This window comes from Acomys minous (assembly GCF_964271855.1).
Source record: "Acomys minous genome assembly, chromosome: 14".
NCBI classification, from domain to species: domain Eukaryota; kingdom Metazoa; phylum Chordata; class Mammalia; order Rodentia; family Muridae; genus Acomys; species Acomys minous.
Genome location: NC_140496.1, coordinates 85854935 through 85869708, shown reverse-complemented (window position 1 = coordinate 85869708; position 14774 = coordinate 85854935). Strand labels below are relative to the sequence as shown.

At 41.2% G+C, this 14774-nt stretch overlaps 1 protein-coding gene across 1 annotated transcript in view; it reads right to left on the bottom strand.

Annotated features, from left to right (window-relative positions):
- Positions 1 to 14774, bottom strand: part of COL25A1 (collagen type XXV alpha 1 chain) — a 400933-nt gene that overhangs the window by 48283 nt on the left and 337876 nt on the right. The window contains exons 18-22 of the mRNA XM_084756859.1: positions 6700 to 6762; positions 3802 to 3870; positions 3033 to 3077; positions 1038 to 1082; positions 127 to 204 (exon numbers count right to left, since the gene is read on the bottom strand). Of these exons, the coding sequence (XP_084612985.1) occupies positions 127 to 204; positions 1038 to 1082; positions 3033 to 3077; positions 3802 to 3870; positions 6700 to 6762 (300 nt within the window). The remainder of the gene's footprint in view (positions 1 to 126; positions 205 to 1037; positions 1083 to 3032; positions 3078 to 3801; positions 3871 to 6699; positions 6763 to 14774) is intronic.

Below are 14774 nucleotides of genomic sequence, written 5' to 3'. Positions count from 1 at the left end.
AAAAATAAACTCTTTGTTCCAGAAGTTGCTCTTGGTCCTGGTATTTTATCACATCAATAGAAAACCAATACATTTATCGCCTTGTGTCATTTTTCATGTGTCTTAGGGCAGAGAATAATTACTTGCCTGTAAGGCCTCGTGGAGGTTGCCATTGTAGTCTATGATCTCAGTAGCCCCAGGATCTCCCTTTTGCCCAGGTGGACCCTGTGACCAAAATCAAACCAAGGAAAAGTCATGGGTTAGACCAGTATATAAGAGGCTTTCAGAAGTGGAGTAGCCTGGGTCCTGATTTTTCCTTACTAATGTACAAGTGCATTTCAGAATAATGATGATGATGATGATGATGATGATGATGATGATGCTAATTACATTTAAAATTTGTCCATATTGTAAAACAATAGGCCATTTCTAATTCCTTGTCTATGGTAAATGTGACTCCAAAGACACAAGTTAATCTTTGCATCTTGCAAAATATTATTGGGTTTCTTTGTATCTATTAAGGTAATCCCTAGTGTCTCTCTACTCATCCCTAAGAAGAGAGAGCAATGAGGAAGAATGTTCTAGAGGAATGGCTTCACCGATAAGAACATTATCCCCTAAGTCTTTGTTTATCACAAACTAGAGGAAATGGAATACAAAAGAGAATATTATATCCCCATTCAAGACACACTCTCCTCCCCTCTCCCCTCCCTCAAACCCCTCTACATGTCTAGACTTTTATCCTACCATTATATCTGCTGTAGAATTTCCATGATCCATATCCTAGTTAAATGAATTATTGCCTTAACTGAAAAATGGAAGTTTCATTAGCTGGGTAGCTATGGGCTTTCTATTTTTTCCAGAATAAAGATTATTGTATGGTAATAACCTCTACACTACCTGCTCTTGGATAAAAATAAATAAATAAATAAAGAGCAAGGGGGAGGGTAGAGCTTGGAATAATCGGTCTACTACTAATGCTTTTTACTGTGCACTGTCTATCTGGGTGCCTCTCACAGGGTCTCAGCAACATGACTTCAAATCTGAGGAACACTCACCCGTGGTCCCAGAGCTCCAGAGTCTCCTTTGTCCCCACGGTCACCCTTTGGCCATAAAAAGGAAAATAATGAATTAGCAGAATGGCCACTGACGTAGAAAAGAGTCATTTGCTCCATACAGCAGCACTTTAAACATAAACTGCAGACATATGAGGCAACCACCACCACCACCACATCCACCTAAACATGCCATTGACGGTTAGTGAAATGTCCTTCTCAGAAAACAGAGTATCTTGTGGCAATCAGACAGGCTATGTACACTCCAGTGGGATTAGCAAAAGCAAAGTGAGTGATTTCTATGGCTCCCAAGTGACCTTTATCGTCACACTGAGCAGGGCTGCTTTCCTCTGAAGGGATCTGAGTAAAGGGAAAAGGGCCATATCACTGCTGCATCTGTCCTTAGAGGGGGGAGAGGAAAGAAACTGGGACAGGAAGGAATAGACTAGGAGGAATGTAAGGTCCAAGGCTAGACCTCGCTCTGATGACACAGACCTACCTGCAGCTATTTTAACCCCAGAGGTGAAGTTGACAGCTGCCAGCTAGACCAGGTTGGTTAGATTTCCTCCCCTTCTCCTTCTCTCTGTCCTCCCCTTTCTGGCTCCTCCCCTTTTCTCTTTCAAGGCAATAGGACATCATCTCTGGAGGTTTATTTACAGTGTCATAACCCAACCTACAGAGACCCCAAGAAGAGTCTGAACTCTCCAAATGATCACAGGGCAAGTAGAAAATATTTCATTCTGTGCATACTTAAAGGCTCTTTAAAACAACGTAAAATTAGGGTCCTTTTCTATTTGAAACTCAAAGCATCTTCCTGTCTTCCTACATATTTATATAAAATGGGCAAGGGCCAATGACAATAAGGAGAATGGGCAGCTATATGTTTCCCTGTGCAGGTTTTACTAGTGACGTGGGCCACAGTAATAACTTCACCATGGATAGGGAACTAACAGCCTCTGACCTCTAGTCCCCGTTTTGTATTTGCCCATTTGTTATTGGCTAGCAGCATTTTGAGTGACAGCATACATGCTATTTTGGCTAGCAAAAGCATCATGACAAAGGGACAATTGGTACTGGTGGTGAAATTTTATTTTTATTTATTTTTTAATGCATGTACACGTGCCTGCGTTGTCATAGCGCATGTGTGGAGGTCGGAGCACAACCTTGGGTGTCAATGCCTGTCTTCCACCTAATTCGAAGCAGGGTGTTTTTCCACTGTAAGCCAGGCTAGCTCTAGGGGAGTCCCTTGTCTTTCCTCCTGTTTTCTTGTGTATGAGTGCAGGGTTTACAGATGCTTGAGTTGTTTTGTGGGTTCTGGGGGTTCAAATCCAGAGACTCACATGTACAGTAAGCAGTTTTACTTACTGAGCCGTGTTCCTAGTCCTAAGGTGACATTTTAACTCTGTATGGCGTTAGGTAACAAACCAAAGTATAACATGAACATATGTCACAAAGATGGGAAATGAAAATTAAGAGCATATAATACATAAATCATCTCTTTTTCCCAAATAAGCTACTCTCAAGAAACAGGAAATGCATTCTCCTCTTAAAGAACAGTACAGTTACTCGCCACCTACAGCTGACAACTGGAATTCTATCCCCGGATCCCAAATGGTGGAGGGAGAAAATCAATTCTGAAAATTTGCCCTTTGACCTCCACATGTGTGTTGTGGCACACAAAACAACACACACAGAGGCATGTACACACATGTACACACACACAGGCATGTACACACATGTACACACATACATACACACATGCACACATACACTTCCCTCTGCCCAGTGTTAAAACAAAAAGAACAGTCTGGAGGATAAGAGCAGACAAAACCAAGGAAACAGAAGCCAAGTGGCCTGGGATATAGTCACAGGGACAAACGGAATGTGAACCCCCCCCGAAGGAAAACGTTTTAACTGCAACAGGAGTCTTTGTGGAAAGGCAAAAGACACAGATCTGGAAGGCCTGAAGTCACATCAAAATGGTGATTGATTACTGACCTTTGACCCCTTTGGGCCTCTAGCTCCTGATTCACCTTGTTTCCCCTATTATAAGAGAGCACGAGGATGAGAAAGAGAATGACAGGACAGATAAGAACAGTGGCTCAGAATAAGGAGGAATCAAGGACACGTTTTATCTTAACTGCCCAACACAGTGCTATATAATGATGGTTACTGTAGCACACAGCATACGTATCGCTGTAGCAGGAGCTCACTCTCTGATCTGTCAGTGGCTGGGGAGGGCTCTGTAAGTGACACTTATGAGTCTCAACAGGGCTAATACGCATAGATTTCTTTTTCATCAGAGACTGCATCGCCTCCCTGCTCCCCCGCCCCCCCCTCTCTAAGAGGGGCTGGTTATTAGAATAGAGTGGGACCACATTAGTTTGCATAATGTTTAGGTAAATAAAGATCGCACAGGCAATACATCTTTAGCTCTAATATTTTCAGGGTGTTACCATAGAAACAAACGGCACTGGGCAATGAGGTTTTTCTCGGCCGGCTGTAACACACACTGAGTGATAATGTGTAACATGACAGCACCTCTCCCTTTACATTCAGAGATGTTATTAAATTTCTTCACTGAGCTGCACAGAGTAAACAAGAAAAGTTGAACTGCAAAAGCCCTAACCGTCAGTGTGCATTTCAATGAGGTGCTTGTGATTTGGGTTGCTTCGGTAGCTGTTGAGGAGTCAGTTACATGTTCTGTGGCAAGAAGCATGCGTTCCCAAATGAAAGAATGCTCTCTTCTAATAGAGGGATAACTGACCTTTGGTCCCGGGGCTCCAGGATCCCCCCGTTCACCTCTTCCAGGAGGCCCTGCCTCCCCACGTTCGCCCTGTCACAAATTGCAAAACAGGTAAATAGGAGCCTCCCCATGGCTGTCCCTGGAGAGGAACAGGGGAGTTCAATAGAAGCAAGGTAGTCAGTACCACAGCGTATCACAGCATGCCAGCACCATGTTGATCTCTGAACATGAATGATCCCATTTCCTATACAATGAGATTGTTAACTTTTGGTGTCATCTTGACTGGGCCATGGGGCATCCATGGAGCCGCTGGAGCATTCTTACTGTTTCTATGGGGATGTTTCCAAAGGAGACTGCACATTGGTCAGTGAACTGAGAAGGAAGGCTGACCCTTAAAATACGTGATTGTTGACCACTTGGCTTCAGATGGATAGAACAAAAGGCAGAGGACAGGGCTGCTGTCTCTCTCCCTCTGGAGCACCTTTTCTGGCCCATGACACCTCTCTTCCAGTCTTCCGTGTTGGTGGCAAGACTAGCGCCATGCACTGTATCTCAGACCTATAACTGCTCCCTGAGAATTTTAATACCAGCTTCTAGGATTCTGGAACCTTTAGACTCAGACAGAGCCATGCTGCTACCATCTTTCTAGCTTGTGGATAGCTGGCTTATGTGAGACATCTTTGCCTCTGTAACCACATGAGCCAATTCCCCTAAAAAGCTTCTTCTTTATATATATGTAAAAATATATATGCATGCATACATGTATGTACATACATATTTACCTTCCTAATCACTGACCCATCCACCCATTCATTCATTGGCATTGGTTCCATGTTTCTAGAACACCCTGAGTAATACATAAACATGTCTTATGATTCCCACTTTATAAACAAGGAAATAGTTTGGTAAATGCCTGTTAGGTAGCTATGTGAATAAAGACTTAAAGGGTATCGATATTTCTTCTTCTTCTTCTTCTTCTTCTTCTTCTTCTTCTTCTTCTTCTTCTTCTTCTTCTTCCTCCTCCTCCTCCTCCTCCTCCTCCTCCTCTTCCTCCTCCTCCTCCTCTTCTTGTTATTATTATTATAATGTCTATCAATTCACATTCTGTCACAATTTTAAGGAATTCCAGCAAAATGTATATAGCATTTTGTACTCTGATATCCTGTTTTTGCGTACTTTGACTGAAATTCACTTTTTTCTAGGAAGATGAAGGTCAGACAAGGGCACAGGGACATGCCCTGGGGACATGCCATCCCTACTAAAGATATCTCAATGCCACCAGTCTTCCTTGGATCTGTCTGCACTGCGCTAAGAGTTAGATGCGCCATCTGTGTTTATTTTTCAGATCTGCTGTTAGGGGAACAAATTTTGATCACATACACAAATGCTGAAAAACCATTGTTGGGTCAATTTTTAAATTGGAAATTTCCCCTTAGGACACATCTCTTAATGATATAGGCAATTCAGCTAACAACTAGGTTGAGAATATTGCTCAAAAGGCCTTTGTACGCATATACGTGCTTGTAGACATACCACAGAGGTCCATCACATCCCTTCCCTCTCCTAGTGGCTCAGAGTAAAGGATGCGTCCCTCAGAATCATGTTGAACAGCAATTCCTGCCAACTTCATGGATCTATGTCTGGATCTGTCTCTCTGAAACTATGGACTGTTTCATCAGTCAGCTATAAAGAAAGGTATTTAGCGATATGAATACCTCTGCCCAGCTGGGTTCCTTCTACTTTCCTCTGTATAGGAAAAATCTACAAATGCAGTTCCGCATGGCTTCCCCTGCTGGGACTCCCTCTCCCTCTGTGGTGGTGGATGTACTCCTCTGCCTGGGCGCTTTCTCTCCTCTTCTGACTTTATTGGCTCCAAGCTCCAATAACTGACAGTTCTCATATCAACAACTTCTGTCTCTTCTGTCTCTGTCTTTCTGGTCTATTGTGCGTGAATCGGTTCAAGCTAAAACAGAATTTCTCCAAACTTTGTTAATGGGCTTGAAAGCTCATTATGTGAAAATGAGATTTCTCTGGAAAAGAACCATTTTTTTTTTCATGATCCTACTGAGTTCCAGTCCCCTTAGGCAATGAATAGTTTCTACTTGCTAGGATTAGAGTTATTTTCACTTGACCAAAGCAGAACTGAGGACTAGTCTGTCTGAAAAGACCATGGCATAATTCTCCATTGGAAACCACCCCTGCCTGGCCTTTTTCTGGTGAATGCAGGACTCACTAAGGCAGAGTCTGGCACAGTTTAAAAATAAATGACTATAAGTTATGTCGCTTTGATTCATGAGTCTGTCATGAGCACAACTGCACCATCACAGTCCTTTCTTTTCATGTCTTACTGGGTGGATAAAGAGACAACTCTGGGCCTGGCCCTATCTGCGGCACTGTACTCTTTTTGTGTAGCAGCACACAGCCTTTGCTTTCAGTGTCCTCTTTGTGGCTGCCAAATAGAACACCGAGAGATGGTTTTTTATTATAGAATACTTCTGCAAACCCCATTCAGGGTAGATCTTTTTGGAACGAAGCATTTAGAAATCTCTGTGACATCCATGGGGGAGGATATTAATGCCCAATTTGCAAGGGTATCCCAAAATGGATGAGGAAGAGCAGGGGTTGGTGACCTCCAGCCCTCCTCTCTGCCTGGCTACCTTTCCATGTAGCTGGGAGGCCAGTGGCCATCACGATACTTACTGAGGAATCTGTAGGACAAACTTGAACTAGTGTATTCCACCCACCCTCTGACATGCCTAAGGCTTCTAGGATACAACTTCTAATGGCACACCATTCACGGCTGCCTCGGGTCTAAGGGGGAAATACCTAGTCATCTAAACAGTAGAGTCATCCCACCTTTCTTCCAACAGAGATGACACATGTTTCACAGGAAAGCCAGGGGAGTGAAGGTCTACTTACTTTTGTTCCTGGTAACCCTGGTAAGCCTGGTTCTCCTTGAGGACCAATGAAGCCTGGTTCTCCCTTAAAAAAGATGGCAGGCAAAGGCATTATTCATCAGATGGCATGCTCAGTTCTTGCTCCTGCGATTTTACATCTTTGATTGTGCATAACTGTTCTGACTTACTGTAAGATGATCATCAATGAAAACTCTAAGCAAAGCTCCAGAGACACTTCAGAAAGTGACAAGGCCACTGGACAAACATCTCTATGATGAATTCTTCTTTCATCTGTTGCCTGGCGCTTCTTGCCACTTACCACATTAAGAGCGACTGTGTTTGGGTGGATGTGGAAGGGCCTATAGGTCCTCCATTCCTGTGATCACAGCCTTGTAAAACCTCTTCTCCTTGAGTCAGGAGTGGATTCACCATATAAATCTCGTGAATAAGATATGCTGGGAGTGATGGGACGTCACACTTGTGGGTAAGCTGTTTAGAGGGGCTTCTATTTGGGGTGGGCCTTTCCTGTAGTTTCCCACCTGGGTCACTTGCTTTAAGGGGAACAAACTGCCCTGATTTGAGTGGCCCTACGGAGCTTCCCCAATGTGGGGACTGAGATCTGCCAAGAACCCTGTGAGGAAGCTTGATAGTGAATGATTAATCCCCTTAGAGTCTTGTAAGGAGAGCAACAACCCTAGATTCCTGATCCATTGCAGTCTCTTCAGGGACTCAGAGCCAGAGGGATCTGCTACTCTCAGCTTGAATTCCTATCTTTCAGAGACTATAAGCAGATCAGTTTGGTTTCAGCAACTACTTTGGAGGGTGGTAGGCAACAAACCATCACTAAAACAATGGATATGGCCAGGGGAGAGATTTAGTAATGTTCAGTTGGGAAGGGAAAATCCCTTTTCTTGCTATACCTCTCAGATATTAGCTCTACTGCCTGGAGGAAATTCATCAGTGGTGTAGCAAACGGTACTCAGGTTTTGGCACAGATCTTCTAAGCCTTAGATCCCTCTGGGATACAGGAATGGTAAAGGGCATCCTTTGCTGCTTGTAACTACACCTCAATTGATACAAATGAGGAAACTCTATAAAACCAATCTGATAACAAGAAAGAATGGAATTTTCCATTCCATTTCTTAACCTATGGGACAGGGAGACTCGCTAGAGGGTAGTGATTTCATCAGTCATACAGTGGAATCCCTAGAAACCCCTAACTGACAGGGCCAGTATAGACTTTCAGAGTCAGGAGACACGGTTATGTGCCAGGAGGGTGGAAGATCAGATCTTCAAGAACAGAGGCTTTTGTGGCCAGCAGTCTTCTAGACATTGCCCCATTTGCCACCTGTTAGTTTTTAGCCTATAATAAGCTATAAAAGCAAGCACAGCACAGTGTTTTCCTAAACTGTGACTCATTCTAGCCAATTATTTTTTAAAAATATTTTATTTATTATTATGTATCCAGTGCTCTATCTGCATGTATACCTGCATGCCAGAAGAGGGCATCAGATCACATTATAGATGGTTGTGAGCCACCACGTGGTTGCTGGGAATTGAACTCAGGACCTCTGGAAAAGCAAGTGGTGCTCTTATCCACTGAGACATCTCTCTAGCCCCCATTCTAGCCAATACTTAAACTGGGTATCCTAAGAACACCTTAATTAGTAATTCTCAACCTATGGGTTGTGACCCCTTTGGGAGTCAAATGACCCTTTCAGAGGGATCACATGTCAGATATTCTGTGTGTCAGATACTTACTTTATGATTCATAACAGTAGCAAAATTACAGTTATGAAGTAGTAATGAAAGTAATTTAATGGTGGTGGTGGTGGGGTCACCACAACATGAGGAACTAACTGTATTAAAGTTTCGGAACATTAGGATGGTTGAGAACCACTGCCCTAAACTCATAGCCAGGTCAGAAAAAGCACAGATAATCCAAGTAACCTGGTAATTTGCTATATGCAATTGAAATGAAGTTAATCTTGCAGGGTTGGTCCTAAAATCTGTGACATCTGAGACTAACAGGACAGAGCCAGACAATTAGTTGGTGTCTGAATCAGAAAGTCAGAGACCTGGTATTTGACAACAAAACAAAACAAAACAAAAACCAAAAACAACAACAACAACAAAAAACCAACCCTACTTATTTGGTGTCAAAAATGAAACAAACAAACAAAAAAACCACCTGAGCCAGTGTTCAGACTGTCTTGATTATCCAGAAAGTTCTCTCCTTTTTAACTAGTCAAGGTAAACAAAACATAAGGGTGTAACTGCTTAAAATAAAAAAATAATAACCATCATTTAAAGCTAAACTCATAGTGGTTCTGTTTCCATAGTTTCTGTTTTATTTATGCTTGGACTATTTCCGGAAGAATTACCAGTATAACTAATTTCCCTCTAAGATAGCTATCACTGAGCCTTGTGTCATGGAGTTAAGCTGAAAGGCATAGAGAGGGCGTTTCACGGGTATGTTAAAATGTCTTACATCTATGCTTTAAACAAGGGAATTTTTCAAATATGTATGTATGTATGTATGTATGTATGTATGTATGTATGTATGTATATTTGTTGGGAACAGAAGGGTGTCATCATCACAAAACATTCCAGGTGACATACTGCTTACAGACTTACTCTGGTCACTCAGAGAGTAGAAGGGGAGGGCTGGACCTACTGGTTGAGGTGGATGCTAAGGCCATTTTCTTTCTTTTTTTCTTTTTAAAATTTTTTTATTAATTTATTCTTGTTACATCTCAATGGTTATCCCATCCCTTGTATCCTCCCATTCCTCCCTCCCTCCCATTTTTCCCATATTCCCCTCCCCTATGACTGTTCCTGAGGGGGATAACCTCCCCCTGTATCATAGGGTATCAAGTCTCTTCTTGGTAACCTGCTGTCCTTCCTCTGAGTGCCACCAGGTCTCCCCCTCCAGGGGACATGGTCAAAGGTGAGGCACCAGAGTACGTGAGAAAGTAATATCCTACTCTTCACTCAAGTGTGGAGACTGTTCTGACCATTGGCTAGATCTGGGCTAAGGCTATTTTCTATAGCTCCTATTCTTCTTGGATCCACAGTCAACCTACTGGAAGGTAAAGCCTTAGCAAATATTTTGACACACGTCTTAATATTTCAAAATAAAAATCTGAACTCAATTCAAAGAAATCATTTGTAATTCAACCTTTAGCAAAATAATTTGATTTGTTATTTCATTAACAAAAATACTATTAAGGGTTACATTTACTTATAAGTAAAATATTTCTCTTAATTAATATTTAGCATTAATAGGTATCTTCTCTCTACCTTTGAGAGCAATTCTGGAGTGAACATTAACGTCATTGGCCTGAAATCACAATGTAGAGGATGCGTGTCTGCTTGTAAACTTGAACTCTTAACACATTTTCAAGCAAAAAAATAAAATGATCTCTTTAACCAATCAAATGGAAGCTTCACTAAAGCATATGAATAAAAAGAAGAAAGGGCAAAAGTTACAGAAACACATTCCTTATTTGAGTTAGTGTTTAGTTTAAAAGAAGTCAAGCATGCAGTTGCATTATTCACAAATAAATGAGGCATTGTTATCTCAGCAGGAAGATAAAGGCATTTTCCTCTTCCTGTAAAGACATATTATGTTTCCTTTAATAGAATGTTCAGGGCAAAATTATTTAATTTCAAGAGACAAAATAATCAACAGGTTTGATAGTCTCAGTAGTTTTAGTACTATTATCCTAACAGTATGATTAGTTGCTCATGACACCACTCCATAAAAAGCACCAGTCACATATATACATCTATCTCAACACACTTAATATTCCAATGTAGTCAAGGTAAACCTGAGCATATCTAGCTATAGGATAGCAGGTTTGTGTGTACTTCTTCCAAGAGCTCTTCGTCGCTCCATCTTGCCCATCTCATGGGGGGGGGGGCAGTGGGGGAAGCCACTTATTCTTCTCTTCTCTCTTAGACTTCAGAAACTATTGCTGATGTGGACAGGCATGAAGATCCCCACTGGGATCTTGGGTCATTAAACTTTCTTATCTCCCGAGTTTATACTAGTGCTGAAAGTGTTCTGAGGGAAACCGTGGCCTCAGACTGCCGAACAGGGCGTGAAGGTTGGACCATTTCATTATGTGCAGAGACATTGTTTTCTTTTGCCCTTCAGTGTCTGAGTGTGAACAGCCTGTGATGTGGCTTCAGATTCTGTGTGGGGTCTAACCTTTAAGACACAGCCACTTATGGAGCTTGGAGGTTATTTCAAAGAATAGCCACAATTCTATACAAATAAGATACTAAAACAGCCTTTCCTTGTCCAATTACCTAGCTGAGGTGTGTAAAACACTTCACCCCAAACAACAAATCGATAAATTCTACACTGAGTGTAGAACTGTAGATGAGACTATAGCTGTAGTCTGTTAAGCCAGATATTAAAGAGATCTTTGGGAGAAAAAAAAAAGTCATCCACATACCAATGTTACTCTTCTTACGTTTTCTTTCTGGTATTACTTGGCAAAATTGAGTTTAATTTCACAAAACATGCAATTTAATTAACAATGAATAAAATGTCCCCGGTTTAATTCTGAATAAGACATATTTTTGCATAAAGTCAGTTGTCTTCAACTATTACCTATTCCTTGCAAAAAGCAACCACCCCAACCAATTATCTCACTGTGATAGTAGCTTAAAAAATGTGAAGTCAAAAGCTAAGGGGAAAACAGACAAAGAAGCCACAATAGCCACTACAACTGTCCACCAACCACACAAGAGCAACAACCGCTGCCCACCTATATTACAAAAACATAAAGCAAAGCTAGGAAAAATTTAGAAACATGGCTTTTCTGAGGTCTAATGATTATTAAAGATGTCACGGTCTTAGAATTCCATAATAAAATTTTAACTGACTTTCTAAGACCAGCCGGGCCTCACTCTACCTTCTAAACGGTCACTGGGATGGCCTCCGTAGAGAAGAGAAGAACCAACAAATACTTAAGGGGCTTATGAGTCCAATGAAGAAAGAAAGAGACATAAAGAGAGAGGCAGTTTCATTTATACAGAAATGGTTTGCCAGATGTTTCCATATAGACTTCCAGGACATAGCATCTATTAGGCAGAATGGTGACCAGAAAGCCCTAACTGATTAGTTCTCACTCACAGAACAATATCTGGTTTTTCATTTATTACTATTTGCTTTATTTTTATAAGCCATTATCAATTAAAGAAGTAAAATATATCATTTTTTTAACCTGTCTAAAAACTCTCTCTAGACCAAGTCATGTTTTCTATGATATTTATTATTCCTGAGCAGATCTGATTTTCATTGTCCCCCAAAATAGTACAACAGGGTCTGAAAAATATGTGCTGATTTGCCTGGGTGCTAAAAGCATCCACAATAATGTTGATTAATGTGTCTTGACACAGAATGCATTAGCCATACAGTGTTCTTGCTTAAAGCCTAATTAGAATCCAAGTCAGCATGATACCTGTTTTTTGAGAATCACAGTAATGACATTTGTTATACTAAGAACTCCTAGGCAGCCAGTTTTGGTAATGACTGATTTCTAAAATTATTGAGGATCCCCCGCAAAGAGAGAAAAAAGTAGAGTTTACCCCTAAAACATTTCTCATTAGGATCAAATATTATTGCTGTGTTGAAAATAATTAAATAGCAGATTTACTTAAAACCCCCAAACTTTTTTTTTTTTTTTTGCCTTAATAGAATTGTATCATGAAGGACATGGTTTCACTGTGGCTGCTAAAAAAAAAAAAAACCAAAACAACAACAACAACAACAACAAAACAAAAAACCTCTGATTTCTAGTTGCATGATTTTCCTGATTGGACTCAAGTTACCCACATGTTCAGTGGAGTCTGTGCCAGCAGGAAGTAGTCACAAGCCACAATGACACAGTGTGACCCCTCTATTGAGGGCAGTTTACTTCCTTTTCTCTATGAGTTAATTTTATACCCCTGCATTTATCTCTGCCACTTTTGAGATGTGCTGATGTTTCTGAGGGCTGAACTTCATTCATCTACATCAGATGCTTGTTATTCACAGAGCACCAGGCCAGCACTTATCCCTGAGAAGGCCAAGCGAATGTCTCTGCCTCCTGTGCAAACTGTTTCCAGGTCAAGGGGGATTTCCTATGGTGTGGGGCAGTTTGTAACCACCTTAGACCCTTCTGCCTCTTCCAGGTTCTTGGTCTGATTGTCAGATTTTTACTAAAGTGGAAGTCAGAGTAAAACCATTATGCTTCAAGGAAAGTTAAACCTTGAAAATATAGTTGCGACTTAAGTAGTTTCTTTTGATTTGATGTAACATATGCTGCAATATGTCTCTGTCTCCCCTGTCTACTTAAAACTTGACTTCTTTTTTTTTTTTTTTTAAGTTCATGGGCAAATATTTTCATGACAAAAATACATCACATTTAAATGAAGAGATGTCAGACACAGTGAAATTGGAATATCTTTGCTGATCCCCTTCTTTTTTAAAAAATATTTTAATAATTTATTCATATTACATCTCAACTGTTAGCCCATCCCTTGTATCCTCCCATTCCTCCCTCCTTCCTGCTTCCCCCCCTGCTCCCCTCCCCTATGTCTGTGACTGAGGGGGACCTCCTCCCCCTGTATATGCTCATAGGGTATCGAGTCTCTTCTTGGTGACCTGTTATCCTTCCTCTGAGTGCCACCAGCCTCCCCATCAAGGGGACGTGGTCAAAAATGGGGCACCAGCCAAGGAAACTATAGGTAATAAACTTCGAACCCCTACACAGACCTAGCCGATGGATAAGACATTCTCCACAGTTGAGCGGAGATTGAGGTCTGACTTCCATCCAAACTCTGGTGCCCCATTTTTGACTTCTTAATATGGTAAAGGAAACTACTTTTATTGTTTGAAAGAGAAAAGCAAGCATTGAAAGTCTGTGACAAATGTCTTGGGTTGGGCAGGCAACACTGACTGGAGAGCTCAGAACAGTAGCAGGATACAAAATCAACTCACAGAAACCCAGCATCCTTCTTTATATGCAAATGACTAGCACTGAGAAGGAAATCAGGGAGATAACATCATTCACAGGGCCTCAAAAATGACCGGGAATAAGTCTAACCAAGGAAAATGAAGACTTGTACAATCATAACTTCAAGACACTGAGAAAGAAATAGAAGAAGATACCAGAAGATGGAAATACCTGCCGTGCTCATGGATTGGTAGGATAGATATTATCAAAATGGCGATCCTACCAAAAGCAATCTCTGGATTCAATGAAATGGGGATCACAAGGCCAATGCCATTTCTTATAGATACTGAAAACAAATCTTAAATTTCATATGAAAAATAGAAGATCCAGGGTATTCAAAATACTCCTGAACAACTACAAATAAAACCCCAAAACTGCTGATTTATCACCACATCAGATTTTTCAGTAGAGTAATAAAAACTTTACAGTAATAAAAACAACACAGTAGCCAGGCATGGTAGTACACAGCTGTAATCCCAGCACTTGGGGAGGCTGAGGCAGGCGGATCTCTCTGAGTTCCAGGCCAGCCTGGTTTACAAAGTGAGTTCAGGCCAGCGAAGGCTACACAGGGAAACCCTGTCTTGAAAAAAACTAAAAAAACAAAACAAAACAAAACCCAAAACAATCCTTGCCCCCCTGCCCCCCTGCCGCCTCACCCCCCCCACCCCTGCCAAAAAAGCAGATTACTGGCATCAAAACAAACAAAGAGCTAAGGACCACATATAAACCCAAATTTCTACAGTCTACTGATTTTTTTTCTTTTTTTACAAAGAGGCCAATAATACACATTTCAGAAGAGACAGCATCTTCAACAAATGGGCAAATATTCATTCAAACTGGACAGCTACATGTAGAAGAATAAAACACAATTCTTATTTCTCACTCTTATAAAACAACAGCAGAAGTTAAGGAATACGCTTTAACTTAAAGGCACAGAAAAGGAATTTCTGAACAGAATCCTGATGGTGCAGGTGTTAAGACCAACAACTGACTTGGGACAACATAAAAATAAAACGTGTCTGTAAAACAAACCATTATTTGAATGAGGCAGCCTACAGAATGAGGAAAAATCCTGGCCACCTAC